This window comes from Panthera onca, chromosome X, assembly GCF_046562875.1.
Source record: "Panthera onca isolate mPanOnc1 chromosome X, mPanOnc1 haplotype 2, whole genome shotgun sequence".
NCBI lineage: Eukaryota > Metazoa > Chordata > Mammalia > Carnivora > Felidae > Panthera > Panthera onca.
In genome coordinates this window covers 119,311,050-119,338,837 of record NC_138357.1, presented here as the reverse complement: position 1 = coordinate 119,338,837, position 27,788 = coordinate 119,311,050, and the positions used below count along the sequence as shown (strand labels likewise).

Here is a 27,788-nt window from a genome sequence, read left to right as displayed (position 1 = left end):
TTGCTTCTACCGGCTAAGTTCAAGGCTAATTTGCCATGCAACAGAAGAGAACCACAGCTCTACAGCAGAATCCTTTCACACGTTAGTAAATACGGAAAGATGCCATGACGACACAAAAACTTCAAGAGGCGTTCACGTCAGATTCAGTAGCACCGTCTGCTGAGGATGTGGCGATCTGGTGTGGGGCATCTTGATGGTAAGCACGTATACAAGTTGCCTCTGGGTTTCAAGTTGCCATTTTCTTCAGAAAGGTGTTTTCTGAACTGAAATGATCCTCTGCCAAAGGTGGTATAACGAGGAGCTATTCTCCTCACCAAGGTTATGACCCTCTGTGAGTACAGCAGTGTCGCTCCAACCGCAGAGGGCACTGATTAAAACATACCAACTTCCCGGGACGCACCCCGAGGCGGACGCATCTCGGGATGGTGCAGAAGGAAACAGCTCAGAGAAGGACTTGAAAGAGACCAGAGAGGCTGAGCTTCCAGAAAGAGCCATGGTACTCTCTGAAACAGGGCTGGGCTTTAGCCTAAAGCCTGTGAACGGCAGATCCCCTCGGGGAGCAAGAATTTTGGGGGCTGGAGAGAAGAAGGAGAGGGAGTTTGAAGATCTCAGGAAAGGGAGTGATTAGCAAATCACTTGGGTGCTGCCTCCCCTAAGTAGATTAACTTTGCAACGTGGGCTAAGAATGCAAGTACTTTAAGTCAGGGGTTGGCAGGATTTCTCCCCCCCCCCCCCCCCCCCCCCCCCGTAAAGGGCCAGACAGCAAATATTTCTGGCCGTGCAGGGGCATGGGGTTACAACCACTCAATTCTGTTGTTGTGGCAGAAAAGCAGCCACGGACAATCTGAACGTGAACGGGTGTGGCTGGTTCTGACGTTTTACCACGAGAGTTATTCCTGGGGGGTGGGGGGGGGGGGGGGAGAGCACTGTCCACAGAAGATTCCAGATAAAATGCAGGCATGATGATCTTCAGAGAAAGCCTCATCCCACCTAAATGACTCTCTGACACCCAGAGCTTTCTGTTTAGCACAAAAGCCATTTTATATAAGCTTCTGACAGACGTGGCAACGCGTGGGTGTGGGTGGCTTATTTGTGAGCGAGCAGAAGGGATGCCCGAAAGGACACAGCCTAGGGGGCGGGGGGGGGGGGGGGGCAGCCTCGAGTCTTCAGCAGCAAACTTCAGCTCCGTCCCAACCACTTCGCAGTGTCTCCCATTCGCTCTAAGGGTGGCAAAGGGTCTCAAGACACAATCCAGTTTCGTTAACTCTCAACAGAAAACACAGCACACGAGGGGTGTCATAAAGGAAGCCGAGACCAGATGTCACTGTGTCGAAAAGACTGAGAATCACTGCTTTGAGTAATCCACGTCGGTGTCCCTAAAACCAGAGGTGTCGGACAGAAAGCCCCAGACCAACATTCAATAGTGATCAATCTGCTTTGCGTCTCGGCTCCGTTCGTTTGCCGCCTCTGAGCACGGTTACATAATCAGGCGCTAATCACAGGCTAAGAACATAGCTGACAAAAAAAAGAACAGTCACGAACAAGAAATTATATATATTTGGCTGACATAATCATAGTCTTTGGTAAATACGCCATAAAATCGTTAACTGCCGTATATGGCACATTTTTTTGGTGAAGATGCACGCAGGTGATTTGAAAATGGAATAAGTGAAGGGCGCCTGGGTGGCTCAGTCGGTTGGGCGTCCGACTCCAGCTCAGGTCGTGATCTCACGGTTCGTGGGTTCGAGCCCCGCGTCGGGCTCTGTGCCGACAGCTCAGAGCCTGGAGCCTGCTTCGGATTCTGTGTCTCCCTCTCTCTCTGCCTCTCCCCTGCTCATGCTCTGTCTCTCAAAAATAAACATGAAAAAAAAATTATAGCATGAACCTAAGCTGTAATACACTTACGCTGCGTCCACTGTTAGCCTCTGCTTCAGCGGAAACACCGTGACTTACCGGAAGCCCTCGGACTGGGCCGTGTGAAGGAAGAGGGCTTCGCCAACCAGACTCTCGCGAACAGGGAGGCCCGGCCATCGGAGTCCAGCAAGCAGCACGACCACACCGCGGGTTACAGGGGACACCCAACTGCAGAGCCTCGACGGTGTCCGCAAAAAAGATTAAGGTTCTTTTCCCCCCTTGAAATATGGTTCAAGGGTATTCAGTGAAGACCCCACATTTGGCGGCCTGACAGCCCCAGGTTAGGAAAGAGCGACACCCCACAGCGACCCACACCCGATGGCACTTCCCGGCACGGGGGCTTCCTGCTCGACTCTCAGAGCAACACCCACATTCCCCTCCACCCACGCTCTCCCCATACCCTCCAGAGTGAGTAGTTCCTACGTGAGAGGGCTCTCTCTCTCCACTTCCAGAACGATCTACGGCCGGCCGTCTGAAACCAAGTATCAGAACAGTTTGGAGCGGGGAGCCAGGCAGAGAGGGAAGCGGTGATGGGCAGAGGGGGCGGTCCTGCTGCTCGGCTATGAGACGGAAGGCTGAGGAGTCATCCCTGGTCCACCTGCTGATAGCGGTGAAGGACCAGCCTCCTGCAAGTCGCCGGACTGTATTCAAGAAGGTGAGGAGGGACATTTGAGAATTTCTCCCAAGCTCCCGGTAACCTTCTCCTCGCCCTCTCTTGGCCACAAGGAAACAAACCTTTCCAGCTTTCCCTGCCCCTCCCCCACTCTCCTTCAGCAAGAGTTTCAACAAAGGAGTGAGAGATCAAAGGCCACTGTCCCTGCAAGGAGCCAGGACTCGGTGCCTTAATGACCACATCTCCATAAACACAGAGGGAAGGACTCCCTGAAGCCATTCTCAGCCTTTTCCAGAGAGAGAGAGATTTCTAGATCTCTTGAGGATAAAATCCCTTCGATTCCTTCCCAGTTCTCCCTTCTTACTCTGAGCCTTCCTCTAAATTATTGCTTCTCTTGGGGCGCCCGGGTGACTCGCTCGGTCGAGCATCCGACTCTCGCTGTAGGCCGAAACCGTAGTTCGTGGGATCGAGCCCCCCGCGTCAGGTTCTGCGCCGACAGCGCGCAGCCTGCTCGGGATTTTCTCTCCCCCCTCTCTGCCCCTGCCCTGCTTGCTTGCTCTCTCTCTCTTAAAATAAACAAACATCTAAAAGGAAGTCAATTAAAAAAAAAAGAAATTAGTGCTTCTCAACCTTAATGTGCGATGGAACCATCTGGAAGTCTTGTTGAAATGCAAATCGTGAGCCGGCAGGTTTAGACTGGGGCCTGTGACTGCATTTGTCATAAGCTTCCAGGTGATGCCAATTCTGCGGGTCCACAGATCACCCTTTTCTAGCAGACGATTTCCCTCCTCTCAGACCCCACTCTGAAGCCTGCCATCGCACACCTGGCAACGGCAGCCTCGAGTATTCCCTACACGTCAAGCACGACATTCCATCGAAGGCAGGCGCGTCACTGAGTATTCCTTCTACTGCCACCAGCCCAGGCCCCCGGGCAGCATCGCCGGGGATGGTCCATGCGGCCACCACCCTCGGATTTCCCGCCGGCCTGGAGAACATGTGGATATCACCTGGCCAAAGCAGTTACGAGATGAAAAAGAAGAAAAAAGAAACCGATGGCAAAGGTTAGTCATCCAAGTCCCCAAAATGTAATTCTACTGGGAAGTTACGCCAGAAACGAGGAACATCAAAGGATCAAGGTTTGCAAAGCAAAGGGGAACCACTTGGACTTTTCTAAAGGGGAATAAGCGAGTTGGGGTTAGGAGGGGGAGGGGTCACGGCTCTAAGAGCTGCGTAGGTGGGAGAGGCGTCTTCCTTTGGCAAAGATCTGCTCAGCCTCTCTCAAACCTCCCCCCTCCCCCCACTGGAAAGAAACGAGAACTCTGGAAAAAAAAAAAAAACCCACCAGAGCCATATGGAATTCTCTATTTTTTCCCTCACACCATCTGGTTTGGGATCTAAGTACAGAACGGCAACTGCGATGATTTAAGAGCCAACGAAATCTCCAAGCAACTGGGAAGGCGCTAACGTGGCTGGGCTCGGTCCCCTCACTCCGGGGCCCCAGCTGCCTTCTTCGTACCTTGCCGCGTAAGGTCTGTGCGGCTGGCTCCGGCCACGCACGGTGCCCGGTGTGGGTGCCACAGAGGCGTATTTGTTCCAATTATTTTAGCCAGTACACAAAAAGGGAAAACTGCGTGCGGGGAAAGGCCGTCACAGGGTCTGGGAAGATGATTCTCTACACCGAGTTCAGTTTCCTCCTGCTTAGACGAGAGCCTGCCTGTTCACGGAATTCTCACCTGTTAAGTGCCACCAGCGATGGGACACCATCAAGAGTTCGACACGTCTCATCGTACTGTTCCAGAATCTCCCCAACCCCGAAAGCGAAGGACTTGGGGTTCTTGTGTGGCTCATGTGGCCACAAGACCTGTTCCGATCTGAACTTGGTGACCAAATCTGACCTGAACGGGCGAGCGACTGTTCACAGGATCCACGTGCCAGACTTGGGCTCTCTAGGGAGACGAGCGTGCTGGGCCTGTGGGAGCGCCCAGGCCTCGCTGGAACAGCGTGCAGCACACGGGGTGTGCACCCAGTTATCTACCCAAATACCCCCCCCTCCCGCCCCCCTCCCCCCCCCCCCCGTGCCCTGTGCGCATCTCACGGTGCTGGGTTGGGGGTGGCTTTTTAACAAGAGTTTGAGATAGATACAGTTCACCTACACAAGTCGCCTGTCTTAAGTGCACAATTCAACGGCTCTGAGTGAATTCACAGAGTTGTACAGCCATCAGTAGGGCGTAACTTTAAAACATTCCCGTGACTCCCCAAATCCTCAGCTGCTGCCCACTCCCCCTCTCCTCCAGCCTCCGGCAAACACGAACCCACCTTCTGTCTCTCTGCATTCGCCAATTCTGGAAACTTAACATAAATGGAATCAGACAAGAGTTGGTCGCTTACATCTGGCTTCTCGTACTTAGCATGTTTCTGAGATTCATCCATGTTGTCGTATATCAACATTTATCCCATCTTACTGCTGAGTAGCATTCCGCTATGGATATATCATGTCTGACAGCACTTTTTAAAATATTTCTTTATTTTGAGAGAGAGAGAGAGAGAGAGAAAGAGAGAGGCACGCAGAGAGAGAGGGAGACAGAGAATCCCAAGCAGGCTCTGCACAGTGCAGAGCCAGTCGCGGGGCTCGATCTCACAAACCGTCTAACGGGAATTCTTAAATCAAGATCCCAGAACCCTCTCCATTCTTTAAAGGATCTAGAAGAACAAACGTCTGACGTGACTTCTTGCCCGCTCTTCCTAACTGGCACTGCGAGTGCGCACGCACGTGCACACATCCACACACACACACACACACACACACACACACACACACACAGCTGGTGCCTGACAGTCACATGTCAGAATAAGGAATGCGTAATTCAAGATGTACAATTAAACCCAATGTCACGTTTCGTGTTAATTAACCTGAAGCCACAAGTTAGGTTTCAAACAAAAAAGTTCTATTCAATTAACTAGAGGCGTTACGACTCTGTAACTCAATGCGTGTCTTACACTCTACGTCAGGGCTGCTCCTTCTCCAGTTGGAGACCCCACCCTGTGGCTCCTGACCGGTTCCCGAAGAAACACGCGGCGCAAGGACTTGGGAGGACAAAGACGACTGTTGTCGGGTTGATCTGATCCACCACCGTCCCTTTTGATCCGCGTCTTAAGTAACTTGAAGTCACGGGAGTTTTAGCCGACCGAGCTGGGTTAGTAAGACCTGTGTAGACTTTGGGGACATGGAGGGTGGGTGTTCACACCGCTCACTGTTCTCCCTGATTCTGGACCCCCACGTGTCCCTCCAACCTGGCACCTTGCAGTTCTGCAAGACTAGTGTTCCTTGCGAGCAAGGAAATGGGAAACCAGGCCCAACAGACCTACCTGATGGGATCGAGCACACAGTTATCCGATCCTCGTGTCACGGGCTTGCATTTTTCCTTGTCAGAGACAATGACTGATGTTCAGACAGAGCACTCCAAAGCAGTGGGGCCAGGAGGCCCACCGGGGACCCTCATGGTACTCTCGGAGCCAAGGCTCCTGGAGCGTCCCGGCCCCGGTCTTGGTGCCATGGAGGACACACGTGCCACAGACCTCGCCCCACCCCCCCCCCCCCCCCGCCCCTTATGGGTTCAGACATTGGAAATTTCGGAGGTAACCCAAAGGTTTATGTCATTGCACACTGCTCCCTTTGAGAAGAGGAGGGGAGGGCGAGGACAGGGGAAGGAGGGAGAAGAAAGAGGCAAAAGATGGGGTGGAATGGAGAGGAGGAGAGAAAAACAAAAGATGATGACAAAAATTTTAAAGGGCCAATGCCACCCGCGCCCCTGGGAACAAATTAACGCATCAAACACAACATGAAATATCACCACACTGAAAATGCCATCACAAATATTAAGGGTAACAGTTGACTTGCTATTAGATTCACCCCGAGGCTGTATTTACCTGGACTGCTCAAGGGGCTAGCCCTGTCCCCCAGGGTTGGCACGGGATGATACTGGTGGTTCTTTGAGCCTGGGTACATCCAGTGGTACCTGCCAATTTCCATTTCAGCTCTGCTGTTCACTGCCAATTTCAGGTGGCAAAGAGTCAGTGTCTCTATCTCCGGCAAAGATTATTTATCAGCATTTATTCTGTCACCATAGAGTTAAAAGGAAACGGGGCGTCTTTTCAAAAAAAGCTACTGAAATGCAACCTTTCCGTACCGTCTCATCAACCAGGCAGGATGAATCGAGACCGTGGGGAGGCTCCTCCGTTCTTGAAGTTTGCACAGCTCCGCAAAATTGCCTTTCTCCTCCCTTACTGTCGCCATTGCCCCCCCGCTCCCCGCCGCCCACCCCCAAAAGGCTCACTTTGGACAGACACTATTCCTGACACAGAGTAGGCTGCTGGCAACTCTTAGTTGAATCACAAGCTTGAAACCCCTAACAGCTCATGAGGACAGCTCTGGCCGGTTTCTGTCTGAGAATCCCACAAAACCTCTCGAGGGATTACGCCCTGTGGGGTGCCACAGATAGTTAAGGATAAAAAATGATTCTGATGTTGACGTGGGCAATTATTCCATCAGAAGATCAGGTTAGAATGCTCCATTTGGCCCCTGCGAGTGCTGGGGGTAAGGCCTGAGGAGACGGCCACGTGATGAGGCAACCAAGCCCGCCCGACCGGGTGCGCTCAAGACCTCACAAAGCCTGGACGAGACCCCAGCTGCACCCGGCACGATCTCCGAAAACTCTCAAGGTTCTTTCCGACCGGGAAGGGGAGGCTTTTCTAGGTGGTGTTTTAAAGGAAGCCTTTTTGGGGGCGCCTCGGTGGCTCAGTCGGTCGAGCGTCCAACTTCAGCTCTGGTCATGATCTCAAGGTTCGTGAGTTCGAACCCCACAACGGGCTCTCTGCTGTCAGCACAGAGCCTGCTTCGGATCCTCTGGCTCCCTCTCTCTCTGCCCCTCCCCTGCTTATGCGCTCTCTCAATAAACATTAAAAAAAAAAAACAAAACAATTTAAAGAAAGGTGGCTTCAAGGTAAAGCAGAATTGTCTTTTCAGAGACATTTGAAGACATTTTAGGGGGAAAATGGTGCTAGGGCAAGATCAGAACTCACGATGAAACTACGTGCCGCTGTTTGTGTTGTCAATAATGGGGAGGGCAGCTCGCACGCGCGGTGCTCGTGATGCACCGCCATCGTGTAAAGCACGCTGCACCTGTTACCTCAATAATCCAAGGTCTGCTATCTGCCACAGCCATCCTATGAAATCAGTACTCTTATTACTCTGTCTTTATAAATGGAGAAACCGAGGATGGGGAGAAGGGAAGTCACGTGCCCACGATCATGCAGCCAGGGGTGAAGGAGCCTGGGAATGAACCCGGGCCATCGGACTAGAGAGGGGACACGTGTGAAACCGCCAGATTACCCTGCTGCGTGGCCTCTGCATTTGCTACAAGCTTCTACTCTTGCCGAGGCAGCGGTTAGCTCAACAAGAGGTTTTCTGAGGTCCGCGTGGAGGTGAGTCGTGCTTCTGTGCCTCCGAAAGAAACATCTCAGGTCCCAAGCTCCTGAGGTGATTTCAGGCTCTGAAAAGGACTTAACTCTCCACTTTCCCTGGGTTTAGACTCTTGCCTTACTGCTCAGGAGCTTCCCGCTCAGATGTGCGTTGTGCTACATACTCCAAGAGCAAAGAAACCCAGTGGGGCTGGTGGAAAGAACCAGAAGCAGGTCAAGTGTCTGTGAGCCCTTCGCATCGACCTCAAGCAAGACGATCCCAAGTAGTTCGATCACTTTTGACCGGAAAAATGCTTCGTCGTCCTCTAAAAAAATTTCTCTCTCCATGCCCAACACACAGTAGGCGCCTACAAATAAATGAATGAGTTATTTGGCTGAAAGCGAGGCAGCACCCTGGGACCCCGTGGGTCCAGAAATGGACCTCCGGGCCGCCCAGCACACTGACCTCACCCAAGCCAGGCCATGCAATTGCCTGAACCTCTGTGCCCTAAGTTTGTGTTTCCTGAGCAAAAACATGGCGGCCACGCCAGACACGCTGAATTCAGCATAAAAATACTACCGCCCCAGCAGATGTGGAGACAGGATCAGCAAGTGGATGGCTTTTTTCCAATACTTCTGGGAAGGCCTTTCTCCAACAGTAAATCTTTAGATATGGAAGAAAAGAAAATCATGTCTCTTTTGTACATGTGAGCCAAACTTAACGACATTTAACATCAAACTAGTTCTAAAATTGCAAAGAGCACGGTATACGTTTTTTTGCTTAAAAGGACAGGGTCCCCGGCCTTGGAAGGGGGTCACGGGATCGCAAGGAGAAGCCTCTGCGTGAATGGCCTATTACAACACCGTCGATGCCAGGCAATTGGCAAGAGTTGGGAATATATACCCACACGCCAGGGAGATCCTGGCTTCTGGCCTACGGAGGGGAGGCTGCAAACGTTCCCCTTAGAGAGTAGAAGATCGAGATGGGCAGGAGATCACTCTAGATTGTTGAAGAAGCACACGAAAGACTGTGACATCTGAGACACAATGTATAGTTGGGGCTGACGGGAGCGGTTGTGGCTGATGGCGATAGTCACAACCGTGGCTGGTTGTCACCAAAGGTGGGTATGAAACAAACAATGGGCAATTGAGGAAAGGAAAACAAAACAATGCCTTGTGCTCTTTTTTTTTTTTTTCTTCAATGTACTTAGATAATGTGATTGATTTATGCGACAAGGCTGAATAACTGCAGACTGGTATCCTTTTTAAGCATCTACGAAATTATCACTGGAAGCAACTAAGGGACAAAGACTGAGCTTCCTAGAAAGACCACAGTCCCTAGGCAAGGTCTTTGAAAGCTCTGTCATCCTTCATTTTTAGGTATTATTTAAAATAGTCAAGGAAAGCTACAACCACACTACAAAATATGGCGGAGGTCAGCAAACGACAGCCACCTGTTTTTGTAAATAAAGTTTTATTGGAACATAGCCACATTTATTGGTTTACTATCCATGGCTGTTTCATGCTACAGTGGTAGATTTGAGTAGCTACGGCAGAGACCGTGTGGCCTACAAAGCCTAAAATATTTACTCTCTGGACCTTTATGGATGAAGCGTGCTGACCCCAGATATGGAACATGGCCAGTAAGGCTTGAATACAGAAAGAAGTTAATGCAATCAATCAAATCAGCCTCCAGAAGAGGAAAGGACTTTATTTTCCCTCTATATGTTTTCTTTCTTTCTTTTTCTTTTTTCTTTTTTTTTTTTTTGAAAAGAAACATCACTGGGCTGGCTAAGGATGAAAAGTTCTCCTCCCTGGTACTGTTGCCTGCTATTTAATCTGTCACCGATCGGCAAAATTATGATGAAAACCAAGACTCTAGGACACATAATGGTCCCTAAGATGACTTAGCACCCTTCTCTGACGTGAGCTGGGAGGACAGAAGACGAGCGATGTTTCAAAGGAGGATGTTATTAAGCGAATAAATCAACAAATGAATGAACCACCAGGTCCATTTGTGAAGCAGACTGCAGCCTCCGTTGCTTAAAAGCCAGTGTGCGTCACCTTCTTCGTCTGTCCCACAGCCACCCCTCTTCCTGGCCAACCATCTCACGGGGTTGTACGTTTGGTTCCAAGGAGAAAAAAGCAAGAGGGTGTCTCTGGAACAATCTAATTCAGCGCCAGTCCCAGGAAGGGAGAATTTCCTGTGGGGGGACGCTCGCTGGCTACCTGCTCACCGTGATGTTCTCAGGTGCATCACTGCTAACAAGTCACTTTACCAGGATTATTTACATTGACTCGTAGTCTCAAGTAACAGGAAAGGGCAATTTGTCACATTACAACCTGAACCGCAAGATTTCCACTCAATTTCAAGGAAGGCAAATGTGGAATTTCCAGAAATGGGTCAGAATTCTTTTTCTGGTGAAATTGCAAGGCCAAGGCTTGAAAAATATGCCCATGGAAACGACAATATAAAAGCAGGAGATGCACCACATGGCTGAGATCTTCTCCGCCCTTAAGTTGTCTAAAAAAAAAAAAATAAAAATAATAAAGCCTGCTTTTCTCTACAGCCTACTCCCCAGACACCGTCTTCAAACGTCCTCCTTGGCAGGTTCTTAAAAGGGGAAAACTGCAGCTAAAACTTTCTCTGTACCATATTCATATAATTAAATGTCAAGAAAAAAAAAAACCTCAAAATCTAATCATTTATAGATCACCACGAAGAGTGTAACGTGTCAAAAGTGTCCCTCGGGGACTTTAGCACGCCGGCCATATATTCTATAAGAGTGCTTCTCTTCCCAGACAAAAAGGAAGAGGGCCCAAAGGGTACGCGCTTAAATTAAAGCAACAAAAACCAAACCGAGACACGTAAGGCATTACATCGATGCGATCAAAACATTTAAATGGATGCGTTCATTTTCTACGCAAGCCAGCAATCCGGATTCGTGCCTCACTCTGCTTTACGTCCTAGAATTTGTTGTTAATTACGCATCATTTCCGATTCGCTGCGTTTTCCTTCCTAGGTGGTCTGAGGTGTGGGACTCTCAAAATCATTTCAGCCGTGATTCCCGGCGCTTAACTAGCCCGACTCTAATTGTTTCCGCAGACTCCAATTTCCTACACGTAATCAAAGAATTTGCATCACAGATTTTTTTTTCTGCACAATACGGCAATTGATTCGATTGTTTTTCTGCCCCTTGATTGAGTGCTCCCAGCAATTCCAGATGCGCTGGTCTTCACAAATGAATTGATATCAAGTAATACTCCACAGAAATAAATAGAAACATAGCTCTCCCTGTCTTCATTATTGAGGCCCATGATCTAGTGTCTTTGATTCTGTCTTATTCATTTCCTCTACTTATTCCATTTCAGCGATTCTGTTTACTCAGTCCTCATACTTGGATTTAATTTAATGCTTCCAATGTAAAAACGGTTATTTGTAATAACCTGGCATTCCTTACGTCCATCTGACAAGACCCGCTTGCTTTCCTTAAAAATTTCTGGAGATCACTAAATACCCCTTGGGAAATCTGACCTCCCAGAAGTGTTCTGCGGCAAAAGCAAGAAGGCGGTTTCAAAAACATGTATGCTTTTTTTTTTTTTTTTTTTTGGATTTAGATGATTATTGTTTAAAATTGGAACACGGTCATTCTGATTTAAAGACACAGCTCCCTTTGTCCTGCCGAAGGAAGGGAGGCCAGCTAAAAAAGGCGAGGTCAATTTATAAAGCTAAGTTTAATTTATATTCTTGACAATAATCCAAATAATTCTCCGAAGCGACACTGCCTAAGCTACTGGGTACTAGCCATTGGGCAATAACACCCCAAGTTAAGAGGCAGGTCTGGTCCCTAGCACTAACTACTGAAAGCAAACGGGAAAGAAGGAACGGTGGGGGGGGGGGGGGGAGGGGGAAATAGACGTGCATGAAAAACTCTGTGGGGAGTGACAAAATGCATAGGATTAAATTTCGTAAATTAAATCCCTTGCTGCAAGGCTTAAATGAACCCCCCCTAAAAAAACCCAGATCCACCAGCTCAAGAATTATATAATGCATTCTCCAATTATCTCAGAATTTTACATGTATATTTCAAGGAAGTCAACATTTGTCTTATAAAATTCAAATTAAATCTGAAGGAACACTAGAGTGACAAGCGGGCAGAAACATTTCTGTCAACTTTGTGTGTGTGTGTGTGTGTGTGTGTGTGCGTGCGCGCACACACCTAGAATGACAATGGGCGAGCAAACTGGAAAATGACAAAGGTGATACTTGTGTGGGTTTTGACTTGGGTGCAGCTGGCATATGAACTTGTTCGTCTACACGAAGATCAGTAGCTAAGCCATCCTCCAAATCAACATTTATGGCGGGTCACAGAGCGATCGCAACCCCTGGGGGTGCTGGCCAAACACCTGACCTGGCCGGTATTCTCACTCGAGCCCATACTATACGTGTGACGAGACCTCGTGTTAACCTGGCACTTGTGAGCTGCCTCTGCAGCCAGTGTCTGTCAATTTTGGCAATTTTTAGAGTTCCTCCAGGAATTATCTTTTGCTTCTAGTTTTGTCTCTAAAACCATAGCTAACTAACGAGTTTTCACATACAGACAGCCAATCGATGTAGTGCAGCCTGCAGATTTGGTATTAAATAGTATGTAACTGACATAAAGTGTCAGCAGTCCATGAAGACTCAACGAGGGGGAGAAACACGGTTGTGTAGTAAGGATTTTGTATTGGGTGTACGCTCCTCGTTTGCTTTTGCGGAGAAAAAAAAGAAAGGTATGTTTTTGCGGAGGCCGTGATGGTTTTATTAATGGCTTATCAATGGTTAATTTGGTTTCTCAATATGGCAAACCCAGTATGAACAAAAAGCGTGCACGAGATGAAGTCATCTACTCTCAGAGAAACGTTGCTATAAACTCCGAGAGACTTCCTCACAACAACGCTGTTACGTTATCATGCCCCCCTGAACTTCATCTCCAGTCGTCACGGAAATGAATCTTTTACTTTTGTCTCCATTCCTCAAGCTTCATAAATACTCCCAGGAGCTTCTCTGATGGCTGTTTGGTCCTCCTATAAATTAAAAATCTATACGAGACCAGGCACGGCTTTTGTTTGTTTGTTTTGTTGGTGAGGGCGGGTAGGTTTCATGCAGGGATCGAATCAAACTACCAATTTTAAAATCAAAACGCTCCGTACCTAATGCCACTGAGTGACGCGGTGAAGAACGGCTGCAATGGCAAATTTCACGCGGTGCCTATTTTATCTAAACTTTGAAATTTACTTCAAAAATGAAACTGCTCCGTTTAGGATACGTCGTCTATTAAAGTACCCTTTCCAGAAGCAGCTCCATAGAAATTATAAACAGGCAGCCTGGAGCCAAGCCTGCTGTCAGACAGAGAGTCCAACTGACATATCCATAAGCACAACAGAGTTGGGCTCTCGCCCTGGAAAATCACTACTGCTTAGCGAGTGTCGGTGGACCCAGGGCCACGGGAGATAACCTGAGCGTGAAGGCTGGTGATACGAGAGCCACCGCAGGTGTAGAATGGGGTATCCTTCAGGGGAGCCTGTAAGTTTGGGTGAGGGAGACAGGTGAACGCATCTCACCGCATTGTAATTTAACGGTGGCTGAGCTGACACCATGGGGTCTCACGCCTGACATCAGTTTCCATCTAGCAAAAGACAGATTAATTTTAGCTCCTATTTTCTGCCATTTTCTTACCGCAGAACACTTGTTTCTCTCGAAAAGCCCTTCCCTGTGTCAACATCGTGATGACATTCCCCTCCAGGGGACAAGACCTTTCCCGGTTCCCCTCCGCCCCTTTCCATCAGCACTAGGCGACAGAGCTGACGTCTCCTCTCTGAAGCTCCAACTGTCAAGGGTTATTACGTGTCACAGTCAGGAAAGAACAATCATATTCAATAAGAAAATCAGAAAATGTCCCAAATCACTACGGCATCAGCGGAACCCAAGCATATTTAGTACGTGTGCCCCTCCAGTTCGTCCTCGGCATGAGCAGAAAACAACGCGTTTCGTGTCCCCGCACTATTACATGCAGAACGTGGGACCTAAGTTATGACTCATTCGATTAATGAAAAAGACAAAAAGACCATTTCCCCCATCCAGCTACCCAGGGTGACAAACTGCGGACATCCTTCTGGGAAATCCCATATGGGGCAGGAAGATCTGGAACACGAATGGGCAGAAGAAAGGCTGCTCTATGAATTTAACCTCAGCCTGGAGGACAAAAAAAAAACAAAAAAAAAAACCACCAAACCCACCCGAAAGCAAGACCATGCCAGAGGGATTGTTTCGGAACTATTGTACAAGAGACCCAAAACCGGGCTACCCCTCTCCAAGCACCCCCAGTGAAAAGCTTGAAACCGGCTATTGTCGGAGCGCTGGGTACCTTTTCTCTCTTGGCTTTGTTCAGTATTTTCCTCGGCTGCAGTTTCCATGGCTGGCTTCATACCATCCACCAAAAATGCTTTTCCCCGCTCCCCCGACACACACTCTTCCCCTCCTCTTCCTTTTCTCCTGGACTCCCCCTCCGCCTCTTATTTACACCGCGTGATTGAGAGGCTCTGTTCTCACTACAGTGGATTACAGTCCCTTCCAAGATGCAACGGACGCGTCAGCGGCAGCTTCCCTCTGCCTACTGGTCCAGAGCCACAGCTGCCAAGGAGCCGGCGGCCACACGTCAGCGAGGATCCCAGTTATAACGCGGCCGTCCCGCGCGCCGGCCCGTCCCACTGCGGCTCCCGGGGGACAGCCGCGCCCCCGCCCCCCCCCCCCCCCCGCCCACGCCCCCCAGCCACCGGCCAACTACGCCCGCTGAATGCTAATCGGCTCTCCCAGGGCAGAAGAACACATTTGTGACATCAGAGGACGGGATGCGGAGGAGAAGGGAGAGAGCCCCCTCCCACCATGTGACTCAGCGGGGTCGGGACGTGTGCTCTCTTGGGAGAATGCGGGCCTTCCACTGCAAAGTCCTTCCTGGGGGCGGGGGGGGGGGGGGGGACCCCTTTATGGGGCATCATAGTTTGAGTCAAGTTCATTTACCCCGACCCCGGCAGAATACACTCAGAGGACTAGCCCATGGTCTCTATTTTACTTGCTTTCTTTCCTATTTGTCTTCCATGCAGTCTCTAGCTAGCTAGCTAGATTTGCAAAATATATATAATAATATTAATATATGATACAATTATGTATTACATATATTACAGTATATATATATATATTATATATATATATTAAAGACAGAAAAATACATCAGAGGGAAGAAAACCAGAAACGTGGATTCGACAATAGCTGTATGCAATCTGGCATTAGAATTCTAATCCGTTCTCTGTCTGTAACTAACATACGAGGCAGTAAGAGACACGTTAGCTCAAGCCCAATTCATAACAAGGTTTCCTTCCCTCCATATTTAAAAGCCTAACATGCCACAAGCCTATCTGGCTGACATTCTGGTGGCTTCTTGGAATGAAAATGGAAATACAATGGTTTTTCTTACTGGACGTGATCATTTCTACATAGAGCTGTATTCATTAGAACCTCTCCCTCAAAGTCAAAAGGGTGTTTTCAAGAGCATTCTAAATGTTCGGCATAAAGGCTATTATTGTGCCAATAATGACTGACTGCCGGTTTCACAAGCCTTCTTACGTACCCAGATACTATGGGACCACAGTTCTCAGCCCATCCAAGCATATAAAAGCCTTTATCACGGTCATAAGCCGTATGTTTCGAAGCATCGCTGGTTTCTGTACCATGATTTAAACATTTGATTGACCCACTTACATTCACCGTCTCTATTAAAGATCTTTCTAGAAGCTCAAGTCAACTAGAGGGATGAATACTGAAAACCACGGGGTGAAGGCTTCCCTGACCGAGAAGAGCCTGCCAGTTGGTTGGGTTGAGCACCCACCTTAGAAGCAAACTTAAAGCCAAGTCAGAGGCCATTGTCTCCGGAAAAAAAAAAAAAAATCTCTTCCCAGGTTTGATGCTTTGTCGCTCAATACTTAAGAAAAAAACGTGTAAGATCCAGAATGGAAATCCTCCCACACCCTGATCTTTCAATGCCTTAGTTTTAGATAATCCCCAAAGCCTTCTACATTCAATACCCCTGGCCCCCCGGTGAGCCAGAAAAGATTTTGAAAACCAGTTTGGCCTGTTCCAACATTTTCTTTTAATTTTACTTCTCATTTTTCACGTTAACCATCCTCCTAGAAGTCCACACCCACAATCAACAATGCCTTTAAATTATGGCCCCAGACAATTTTATTGTCTCATGGCGAGAGAAGTGAGAAGCACGGCAGCCTACAATTTCAGACCTTCAAAAAGAGATTCACTTGCGATGCAACTGCCTCCGTGGGAAAACGTGATGATATGTCCGAACAGGACAGTCTTAAACATTTTTGCAAAGACTACTCGTGTGCACTCAGACCAAACGATGGAAACTTTTGTGACAGGCCTGTTCTCCCTTGGCAGTTTGAGAACGAAAACCAAAACAAATGTCAGTTCAGCACCAGAGCGGACGATCGTAATTAGCTCTGGTGTTGGTTTTATTTAAAAATTATCTAGTGAAACCATTCAATTAGAGAACTGGCAGAATAGAATACTTTTTTGACTATTATGTAAGAATATTATTTTTAGGGACACCTGGGTGGCTCGGTCAGTTGAGCATCTGACTTCAGCTCAGGTCGTGATCGCGCAGTTCGTGGGTTCGAGCCCCGCGTCGGGCTCTGCGCTGACAGCTCAGAGCCTGGAGCCTGCTTCGGATTCTGTGTCTTCCTCTCTCTCTCTGCCCTCCCCTACTCGCACGTGCTCTCTCTCTCAAAAATAAACAAACATAAAAAAAAAAGAATATTATTTTCAAATGTTGTTAAAGTAGGAAGGCAGAATATGGAAGATGCTCTGCATTAAATACGGAAGACTTTTTAAATTTAAGTACAACTCTGGTTCTGTGTCATAGTCCTAGAAAACAAAACCATCGGACAAAATAGTCACAAATTCTCCAGCTGACACCTCCATCTACTTTCACCTTGAAAAACTATATGCAAATGAGAAATTCACCATTTCTGCCTTATTCACAACTTCACCGCTTCCTTTTCATCAGGCTGATGACGTAGGACGATTCTAGAAGTCACCTTTGTAACTTTATATGAAGCCTCAAAATCTCACTGAGGTCTATGAAGAACCATTTGAATTGGAAAAAAGCAGGATAGAAAAATGATCAACAGCAAGAGAGAAGAGCATACATTTCTAACATTTCTGAGGCACGCATCCATTTTTGGCCAGAGCAAGTGGATTATATGTACTGAGTAGGGTGGGAAATGTCTCATCAAACTGAAAATAATTCTTTGAGCCCCATGAGTGAAGTGAGTCTGACTGGAGGTAAGAATGCTTCTGAAGGTCAAAATTAAAAAAACAATCACGGACACGAAATGGACGGGTGAGAACAAACCATGTCAAATTGCTAATGTGGACTGTAGAATTGTGGCCCGTTCGGCGAGCACCTTCTACACGCTCACCCCTGCGGGGAGCACAGACTTTGCAGGAGACGGTGCCGGTCCCCAGGTAACCCGCAGACTAAGGGGCCACAGTGAACCCTCGTAACCAGGCGATCCCCCGCAAGCCCTCCAGGATCACAACACGGAAGATGAGAAGCGGGAAAGAGAAGTTGGGGAAAGCTGTGCGCGGAGCTGAGCTACTCCTGCCCTTTGGATGGGAAGTGCCAGGTAGGGGAGGGGAGGGGAGGGGAGGAGAGGGGAGCGTGGAGAAGGGAAGGAGAGTGGGAAAGGGCAGGGCAGGGTAGAGAAAGGGAAGGTAGAACAGGGAAGGGGAGGGCATCCCAGGAAAACCTGGAAAGCACACAAAAAGGAAAAGGGATGGCCCATGTGGGGGGGGGGGGGGAGCTGATTTTTCTGACTGAGGGTCCAGAGCACAGGGTGTGTGTGTGTGTGTGTGTGTGTGTGTGTGTGTGTGTGTTGGGGGTGGTGACGGGCGGGAGGGAGAGGAAGGGAGCAGGCTAGGGATCAGGGGGGTTGAACAGAACACCTTGCTAATCCTGGAGGCAGTGGGTGGGGAGGGAAGGCTTGCAAACAGAGGTCATCCGTACTTTACAAAGGTCATGGGGTCGGTGACGTAAAAGACAGAGGGGCAGGGTGGGGCCGGCAAACTAATGAGGAATCTCCCAGCAAGAGATCAGAGGGTCTAAACTACAGCCAGGGGAGGAGGGGAGGATCCTGAGGACATCTCCCTGGATACTTAACGCCTCCTGGGGACGGAAAAGGAGAAGAGGAGTGTGCAGTCTCCAGCCTGGATGAACGAAGAGATGGTCGCGGGATGAGCCAAAATGGGGACCCAACGAGGAGGAGGAAGACGTTTGGCAAGGAGACCAGCCCGGATGGTTTGGGGTACGCGGGGACACTCTGGGGGAGCTGTCCGGAAACATGGCTCCAAAGGAGAGGGGCTCACCAGAGACTTGGGAGTACAAGGCCACAGCTCTGCTCAAATGCCACCTTCTCGGGGACTGTCCCTGACTTTCTTGTGAGAGTAGCCCTGACGGGCCCAGTCCCCTTACCTGGGTTAATTGTTCATGACCCAACACCGATCCATCCAGGCATTTCCCTGCGGACTGTCTGTCTTCCCCCTACCATAGAAGCCCCGCACGGACAAGCGTTGTCTGTTTTGCTCTCTGCTGTGTAGAGAGCTCCTAGAACCAGCTCCTAGAACGGTCCCTGGCACGCAGGAGGCCCTCAACCTGTAAATGAATGGTGAACAAGGGGCCAGGGAGGACACAGACCAGACGTACTCTGAGATCAGACTTTAAGGGGCGCAGTCTCTTAAAAATAAAGGGACAGGGAAAACTTTAAAGGGCGGGTGAAAGAGGCTAAGGAGGAAAAATGAGAAAAGCTGGGGAACAAGGCCAAAGCAGAATTCGAGCAGAAGACGCTCCACGGGGGCCTAACGTGAGCGTCGCGGGTCGTCCAACACGGTAGAAGGAACAAAGAGGGGGAGGGCTGACAAGCGGAAAGTATCCTTTACTACCAAGTCGTCGCTGGAACTCCCTCAAGAAGAGTTCTGGGTGAAGGATGGTGCGGGAGCAAGACACCTCGGGCGCCTCCACCATCGTCACTCAGAATAGGAACCCCCTCTGCCTCTCTGTCTTGGGCCAGCTTCCCACTTGTCAAGAGAATTTTGACTGTTGTCTGCGATCCGTTCCAGGAATATCTTCCCGGGCTTTATTTCGTTACTGACGACTCTGGCCGCCAGTTCCGCTGCGTGTGTGTACGTGTGGGGTTCCCCACACCGGCAAGCAGCTCCCCGACACCAACAGGAGGTCTTATGAGTCAGCTCATTTCTGACACTGTGTGCCCAGGGCGTGGCATCAGGTCCCACAGGTCAAGGGCTCAGTCACCTGTGCCTCTGACTGACCAGCTATACACCAGAGGTTCCAATGACCCCCTTTCCTTCTCGGGTTCAACGGATTTCCCAGACCAGCTTACGGAACGCAGAAGAACGTTTTGCCTATTAGATTACAGGTTTACTGTAAGTGATATTAAAGGATATGAATCAATAAGCTGGATGAAAAGACGCACGGGACAAGGTATGGGGAAAGGCCCGCAGCTTCTGAGCCCTCTCCCAGCACGTGACTGTCCCCAAATGTGCAGGTGCTCACGCACCCAGAAGCTCTCTGAACCCAGTCCTTCTGGGGTTTTATGGAGGCTTCGTTACAGAGGCACAATGATTACATCACCGGCCAGGGGTACAGATGGGGGTGGGGGTGGGGACGAGGCTGGAACTGAAAGTTCCAACCCTCTCCTCACTTGGTTGGCTCCGCTGGTGACCAGCCCCCAACCTTAGCTTCCAAAAGTCACCGCAGTCGCCTAAAACAAACAAGGCACCTATACGGCTCTCCGTTACAGGAAATTCCAAGGGTTCTGGAAGCTCTGTGCCAGAAATGAAGACCGAATATATATGTCTTCCAATAAATCACAATTACCCGGTCTCCTGCTAAATTTGCCTTCCGTGTCTCACATGCCCGTGATCCACACAACTGATGAAAGAGACGAATGTGACAAGACCACAGTGAGAGAGACTTGTACAGGCCACTATGGACATCATCCTGGTCACCTGACTGGCTCGTGGGTTCATTCACTCCTTCGTCCATTCAACCAAGGTCCATTAAGCACCTATCGCACGCCAGACGTCGAGTCTCTGTTCCACGTTATGTGACCATTCAGTCAACTGGGAACTCATCGAGAATGGGATGAACCCACGGGAATGACACTCACCCTAGTCACAAGGCTATCAATCAAGTCACAAGTGTCACATGCCTACTCTTTCCACTTTTCTGGAACCACATTACAGATTTCTTCTCTTCAGAAGGACTCCTCGCTGGGAGTCATTCAATCATCGAGAAGGAGGTTTCCATATTTATTCCAGCTACTAATTCCTCTGAAATTTTTACATCTCAACCCACAGTTTTTTCCCCCTCCAAGCCCAGCCTCTCAGTACCCAAGACAGAACCTCCTTCATTTCCTTTCCACTTACCTCTTTTTCCATTCTCGTCACTGACGGGTTTCTTTATAGATCATCTCTCTTCTCCTGGTGACAGATGCTCCCTCCTTTCCAATGAGCCGGCATGCCTCCCTGACTCCCCCAGCCCCTTCTTGTCACTAAGACAGCACTTGTGGAAGCCCTCCTGCTGACCCCCTCCAACCAAGGCAAGCAACTCACAGCCAGTGAGTTTCCCTGAGACCTGTTCTTTCCACGGTTTCCGGGGCCTAGAAGGCCTTCACATGCCCAGGCATAATCCTTGCTGTGCCCCGCAAAGGAAATCGGTCCCCAGAGTGGCACCCCCAGCACCACAGACAGCCCCACTTGACGTTCTAGTGTGCCTGAATGAATTTGAAATAAACTGTGTTTTTAAAGAAATTTTTGTTAAGTGACTCCTATTTTCGCATTATCTTCCCCATGATATAATTAAAGATGTGTCCTAGAAGCAGATATCAGAGGCCTGGAGGGAAAAGATTACCAGTACTGCGAGAATTCTTAAAGCTTACATTTAAAGCAGAAAAGATACTTTGTTTAAGAGAGAAACAGCACAAGCCGGGGAGCGAGACAGAAGGAGAGAGACAGAGGAAGAGAGAGAAAATCTTAACCAGGCTACACGCTCAATGCGGAGCCCGACACGAAGCTTGATCTCACGACCCTGGGATCACGACCTGAGCTAAAATCAAGAGTCAGACGCTCAGCCAACTGAGCCAGCCAGGTGCCCCAAGATACTTTTTACGTAAAGAAGCAATCGTACTTCTGTGCTGGGTTCAAAATGTAGCATAAATTAAACACCACGACGACTAGAAAGAGACAGCCAGAAATGGAGAATTCGATGGTTTAGAATTGGATCTTTTCCATAACTGGACCTTCCCTAAGCTTTATCCATTTGGCAAAGCTCCTGCCTGCCTTTACCGGAATGAAATTTCTCATTTCACATCCGGCGTGGGTTTTTAATGCCTTTGGATTTCTTTTTCTTTTTCTCTTTCCTGATTTCCTCAGTCCCTCCTCTATACTCGTCATCCTTTCCTTTACAGGACATGACACCCCGGAAAGCTAAGAGCTACAGTGACAAGTCAGACTGGATGACTCACACCCAGTACTCTGACAAAGCTCCGATGAGTACAGGCCGTCCTCACTAGGGTTTCTCTTGCACGCGGACACCGGGGACGACGGGGGAGCGCCCAGGAGCCCCTGTGAGCCCGATCCCTTCCCGGTGTCGTCTCGTCAGCTGCGTGACGACCGGCAGTGTCCTCGCAAAGCCGCCAGAGCCTCCACAGCAGTGATCGGGGAGTTTGGCCAACGCCGCCAACCACCTCCTGGCGGGCAAAGTCACCCCCGCTTGAGAACCGCCGCCTTGAGTCCACCTTTTCTTCCCTACGCTTGCTTGGGCTGTTGTGACGTCCCGTCGGCCAGGGGCTTCGTACCAGAACCACGTGGGGAACCCTGCAAATACCCGCGCGGGGGCCCCACCCCCACAGACCCGGGTCTGCCCGTCAGAGCACGTGTGCGGTGGGCACGAGAGCCTGAAAATCCCCCCAGGTAATCCCGACACGGGGCCAGCCGCCGTAGGTCACGGGGCCACACACGACGTGCGCCACGGTGATGGCGACCGAGCAGAGGCATCTGAGGAAAATTCTACAAAAGGATGCCATCCGTTTGATGGATGCCCAGGATGTGGTCAGGGCGGCCACGCCGGACCGGGGAACCAGTGAGGCAGAAATGAGAAAGCGGGCATCACGGCGAGGGAGAGGGGGTTCAGCGTTGACCCCGAGGCTCAGCTCTGACCCCTCGAAGGACGGTGAGTGCAGAAGGGAACGCACGGGGAGGTCAGGGTCCGTATTGGTTTCCTACGGCTGCTATGTCCAAGTGCCTCAACGTGGCGGGCTTTCGACCACAGGAATTACTCCCTCACGGTCCCGGGAGGCTAGAAGGCCAAATTCAAAGCGTCAGTAGGGCCACGCTCTCTCCGAAGCCTCTTAGGGGAGCACGCGTCCTGGCCTCTTCTTGCCGCTGCTGGTTCTTGGCAGACACATCGTTCGGACCTCCGCCTTCGTCGTCATGTGGCCTTCCTCCTGTGCGTGCGTCTCTTCTTGTAAGGCCACCTGTCCCACTGGACTAGGGCCCACCCTCACCGAGCATGGCCGCATCTTGACATGATTCCATGTACAAAGACCCTCTTTCCAAATCGGGGCCGACTCTCAGGTACCAGAAGTCAGGGCTTCAACGTCTTTTTCTGGGGGGACATAACTGGGAGATGGTCCCGAGGGGGCCTACCAATTTGGGGTGGGGGTGGGGGTCTGGGGGAAGCACTACTCCCAGGGGACGCAGAAGAGGCTGGAGGAGATCCCGGGCAGGGGGCCGTCACAGAGAAGGAGGGAGGTTTGTGACAGAAGAGGTGGTCCGCGGTCAAGGCCATGGGAAGGGGCAGACGCGGCCAAGGGCGCTGACACGGAAAATTCCCATTTCCTTACCAGCGTCAACAGGACGATCAGAACAGAAACCAGCTTAGAGAGGGGTACCGAAGGTCTGGGGTGCCAAGAGGAGAAGCAAGGGCAGTCTGCTTTCTAAGGGAGTCTGATGGTGCTGGGAAAGTGGCAGAAAAATGCAGGCAGGTTAAGGGGGAAGGAACGCAGTAGGGAGGTGAGTCCCAAAACGTCTGGTGCAGACAAGGCCGCGGGGGGGGGGGGGGGGGGGGCGACGAGATTGCAGGTGTCTGCAGAGGCAGATCACGGAGGACTGGAGGTCCCAGGAAAGGCAGGGGCAGCTGTGGGCAGGAGGATGGGACACTACGCCTTCGGAGTGAGAGTCAGGGAGCGGGAAACAGAGGGAAAAGAAAAAGATTGTCCAAGATGGAAGGAATTCCAACTTGATAGAGGTGGCAGGGATGGGGAGGTTCAAAGGGACTGTGCGGGGCCGTCTGGGGCGGGGTTGGGGGGGCGGATCAGTCGGTTAAACGTCCGACTCTCCATTTCAGCTCAGGTCATGATCTCATGGTTTGTGAGTTCGAGACCTGTGTCGGGCCCTGCTCTGAAAGCATAGAACCTGCTTGGGATTCTCTCTCCCTCCCTCTCTCTCTCTCTCTCTGTCCCTCCCCCACTCACTCTCTCTTGCTCTTTAAAAAAAAAAAAAAAAAAAAAAAGGAGCTGTGCATAACAGCGAAGGGTACATTTATTACTGGGTTTAGTCCAGTCACAGCCCTAAGAGGGACATAACAACAGCCCCATTTTGGGGGTGACATAACAGAAGTAGGACCGTCTCGGTCTCAGGCAGTTAGCCCTCAGTCCAGATTGCTTGGGGACTCAAGCGGGGCTGAGTCTTCGGGGTATCCGAGGCCCCAGGGAACCCCGAGGGATCAGAGGGCCGAGGCAGCGTGAGGCAGAGAGGCGGTCCCCTTGCTGTGAGTCTCATCGCATTGGAGGGAAGCGGACCCCCTCGTGATGGAGCCACACCTAAAGCCCGAGCGGCAACAAGGACCAGATGACAAGGGGGCTTTGAGTAAAAAAGCCAGTTTGCCCCTTCCTCCTATATACACAAGGCACACACAGCTGATGCACTGATAACGTGCTTCCTGACTCATTAGCGCCTCCCCGGGGAGCTCAGATCCCTGGCTAAGAGTGACGCATCATCAGTGACCCCCCCCCCCAATCATCTCACCCCCCCCCCACCCGCGTGCCAGCTCACACGAGCAAGGGCAGGCCTCCCAAACCCCAGCGAGGTGGATCCTCGTCGGGTCCTGGGGACAGCTCCTCCTCGGTTGGCCAGGCACAGCCCCACAGCCCGCCTCCTCCGGGAGGCCTCCCTGGCTGACCTGCGCTCATTTCCCCCTGCTTCGCATACCTAACCGCCCCCGTCTCAGCAACAGCGCAAGCGTCCCCGCACGGCAAGCCACTACACGGGACACACCCAGCCTCGACCCGCCTCCCGCATGGCTGGGAGACGACGGCCTGTGCCGACCCAGCCCGACCCGACCCCTCCGTGTGGTACCCCACGGGAGGCCGGTCTCCTCTTCGGCCTGTTTTGCTGCAGGAAGCCAGACATTTTCAAAGGCAAGGTCAACTCACGAGACGCGAGGGCTAGGAAAATTCTCACGGCAGAAGTGGCCGAGTTACGGGACGAGCCTGGCAGGGTGCGGATAAAGAGGATGGGACCCTTTTCAACTCTGAGAAGTCCAGGTGAGCGAAGGGGGCCTCGTTCTCGCCTAGATGCAGAGTCCCTACCACCTTCCCCTAAAATGCAGTCGGCGGGTAGATGGACGGGTTTCTAATAGGCTGCTTGATAAAGGCGCTCGATTGATCCGGCGGGTGCACACACTCCCCCCACGGACCCCGCGCGGAACCGGACCCCTCCAAGCCCATCCTCAACAGCGCGTACTTCGTACTGGTCTGAGCAGAGAGCATCACCAGTCCGGGGGGCCGGCTGTATTTTCCCATTCTTTGTTCAAGCCCCTCCGTAGCTATCACCGGGTCATGACGAAAAAGCGCCAAGGGCCAGCTACTGGGGACACACGACCGGGTCCCTTCAGGAGCTGTCTCCACGGGCTACGGTGCAGCGTCCTGAGGGCCCACTGCGTCCCCACGAGATGGGACAGTAGCTGAGGAGGGGCGGAGAGAGGCCGGCACTCGGGACCTGAGGGGCCCCACGTACCAACACGGCCACGGGAACTCTGACCCACCTTCTCTCACCTCTGCCTTCCCTTCGGAGGCAAGAGGTGGGCGTAACCACCCCCCTGGCGTGGATGGAGAAACCAAGACCCGAGGCAGCCCAAAGGGACTTGGCCGAGGTCCCATAGCCGGTCGGAGGCCGGGCTGAGCCTTGACTCAGGCCACCGGATGCCACAGGTGGGAACCGAGGCGTCAGAGACAACCGTCAAAGTTCCACAAGGGCCCAGCTGACTAGGCGATCAGCGGCCATCAGCTGCTCAGCCCAGGGAATCCAGACTTGCTCAGAAAGGCTCTTGTGTGACTAGCTACATTCTCCCAAACACGGTGGTCCGGAGCTCCCCGCCTGCCCCTCCCGCACCTCTGGTGAAACACAGGGCGGCGTAGCTCCCCAGTGAGTGGGGGGCCCATGTCTGTATCCTCGCCCACCACCCCTTGCTGCCCAGCTCTGCCATTTACCAGCCTCGTGAAGCCACGTGACCGTCCCGAGCCTCGGCTGTGCCAGCTGATAAATGGGCTCGCGGAGAACTTCCTTCAGCAGCCTCCAACAGACTGTTCTACAGAGAGGGCCTCAGAACAGTACTTCCTACGTGGTACTTGCGAAGCGCGATGATTTCTCTTAAGCCCTTATGCTCCCACCACCATCCGACAGGTCCAAGGAGGCGGCAGAGGGAGTAAGGAAGAGCTGGTGATTCTACACCCTTCCAGATCTTTCCCTGGGGCTAAGATGATAAGGCAATGAGATTAAAAAAGAGGTGTCTCCAAGGGCCCTCTTTAACGAATTGTCAAAACTGGTTTCTGCAATCTGGAGGATGTTGCCCACACCTGGGTACTCAGAACCAAATTAGATTTGCCTCTGGTTTTTATTGAAAGAAAGAAAAGAGAAAGAAAAAGAAAAGAAAGGAAAAGGAAAAGGAAAAGGAAAAGGAAAAGGGAAGGGAAAGAAAAAAGTAAAAAGGCAGAGAGAGCCCTGCCCTCGAGAAGGGCCTCAAGCTTGGTTTCATGCTGATGTCACGGTCTTCGAATTCCTAGTCATGTGATCTTTAAATCTGTATTTTGCACGTGAGGCCTTATCAGGCATAGAATTCCACTAGGCCCACAAGGCACGTTCAGTTCAGTGAGATTCAGAGTCAGTGCAAGGGAAGCGTGTCACATTTACCACTAAGCACTGGCCCCGTCACTTGCCATCATGGGGACTCGGTCTGCTCACATCTGAGCCTCTGCCGCCTCATCTGTCAGAGGCAGGACAAGAGGCGGGAAATAACCGTCCCCAGCAGGCCACACGTAAAAGAACCTTGTGTGTAAGGAGGGCCACCAATGAAGAGTAAATTTTAGCAATCGCATTGAAATCTACTAATAGTTGACATCATTAAATCGCACACAGTGTCTTCATATTGGAGAATATACAGATTCAGTACGTCTCCAGAGAAAGGGCAAAATCTCAGAAATGACCTCTGTATAGCTGTCTTGTTTTTTTTTCTTTGGAAAGCGCGCACGCACACGAGCCTGGGAGAGGGACAGAGAGGGAGAGAGAGAATCTTAAAGGAGGCTCCGTGCTCAGCGAGGAGCCCGACTCGGGACTCGATGCCATGACTCTGGGATCATGACCTGAGCCTAAATCAAGAGTCGGATGCTCAACCAACCGGCTGAGCCACCCGGGTGCCCCTGGATAGTTTCTTGACCTCAGGAATGGACACGGGACACAGGACACGGGGCCAACGAGCTACTAGGTAAATGTGAAAGCTGACGATTTTGTTCAAGAATGTCAAATTGCGTCTCTGGGTCCCAACAGTGTATGGCAGGACTGTGAAAGCCAGAGATAATCACTGTGAAGCCAGAGAGATGCCGAGAGCATGAACGTTTTATGAAGCCATTTTATTCAAGCTCTTCTCCATCTTCAACACCGCCTGTTCGGCCAGCCCTCCTCGTGTCACCTACCAGTTTGCCAGAGCCCGTTATCTTGTGAGCGGACACCCAACATTTCCAACACTCCACAGAGGCCGTCGAGACACGCACTGGTGGACAAGTTCCCGCTCACAGGACCCGTGACTTTACACGGGGCAGGCAGGCAGGCACGGTTTCTCCTACATTCTATGCGAATAATTTCTACAGCAGTGGCATGACGTATTGCTAAAAACAAATCTTTTTTTTTTTTTTTTTTTTTTTTTAAAGATCACCAGATCAGTGAGTGCCATCATCCGCACTGACCCCGCAAGCCGTGTGATAAAACCCTTCCCCCGTTTGGGGGATTCAGATGGCGTCGCGACGTCGGCAACATGCGGGTGCTCATTAAAACGCGTTCCTTCTAGGTTCTCCATCAGCCAACGACTTGAGGTCACTTAATCATGTACTCGAGTGGGATCAGAATGGGCTCAGGTGACTTCAAAGGGGGCACCAAATGATGGGTGTTGATACAGAGAGGAAGGTACCAAGTACTAGGCCCCCCACGCCACGGAGGTGGCAATGTCACCCAGCGCCCTGAGAGGGCGACCCCTTTACCTCCGTTTTACCACCTGGGCATTTAACACGACGTCACGAGAGTCCACCTAGAAGTTCTTCACAGAAGCCACAATGAGAAGAATTT

At 50.8% G+C, this 27,788-nt stretch overlaps 1 protein-coding gene across 6 annotated transcripts in view; it reads right to left on the bottom strand.

Moving 5' to 3' along the window:
• GPM6B (glycoprotein M6B) overlaps window positions 1–27,788 on the bottom strand; it is a 147,255-nt gene that overhangs the window by 25,115 nt on the left and 94,352 nt on the right. The window contains exons 1-2 of one of the 6 annotated variants that reach the window (XM_081793433.1): window positions 14,392–14,703; window positions 6,455–6,574 (exon numbers count right to left, since the gene is read on the bottom strand). The exons of 2 other annotated variants lie outside the window; for them this stretch is intronic. In XM_081793433.1, the coding sequence (XP_081649559.1) occupies window positions 6,455–6,574; window positions 14,392–14,452 (181 nt within the window). In that variant the 5' untranslated portion in view covers window positions 14,453–14,703. Of the gene's footprint in view, window positions 1–6,454; window positions 6,575–14,391; window positions 14,704–27,788 lie in introns of those variants that run through there. 3 more of the 6 variants (XM_081793434.1, XM_081793435.1, XM_081793437.1) reach the window with 3 other exon arrangements.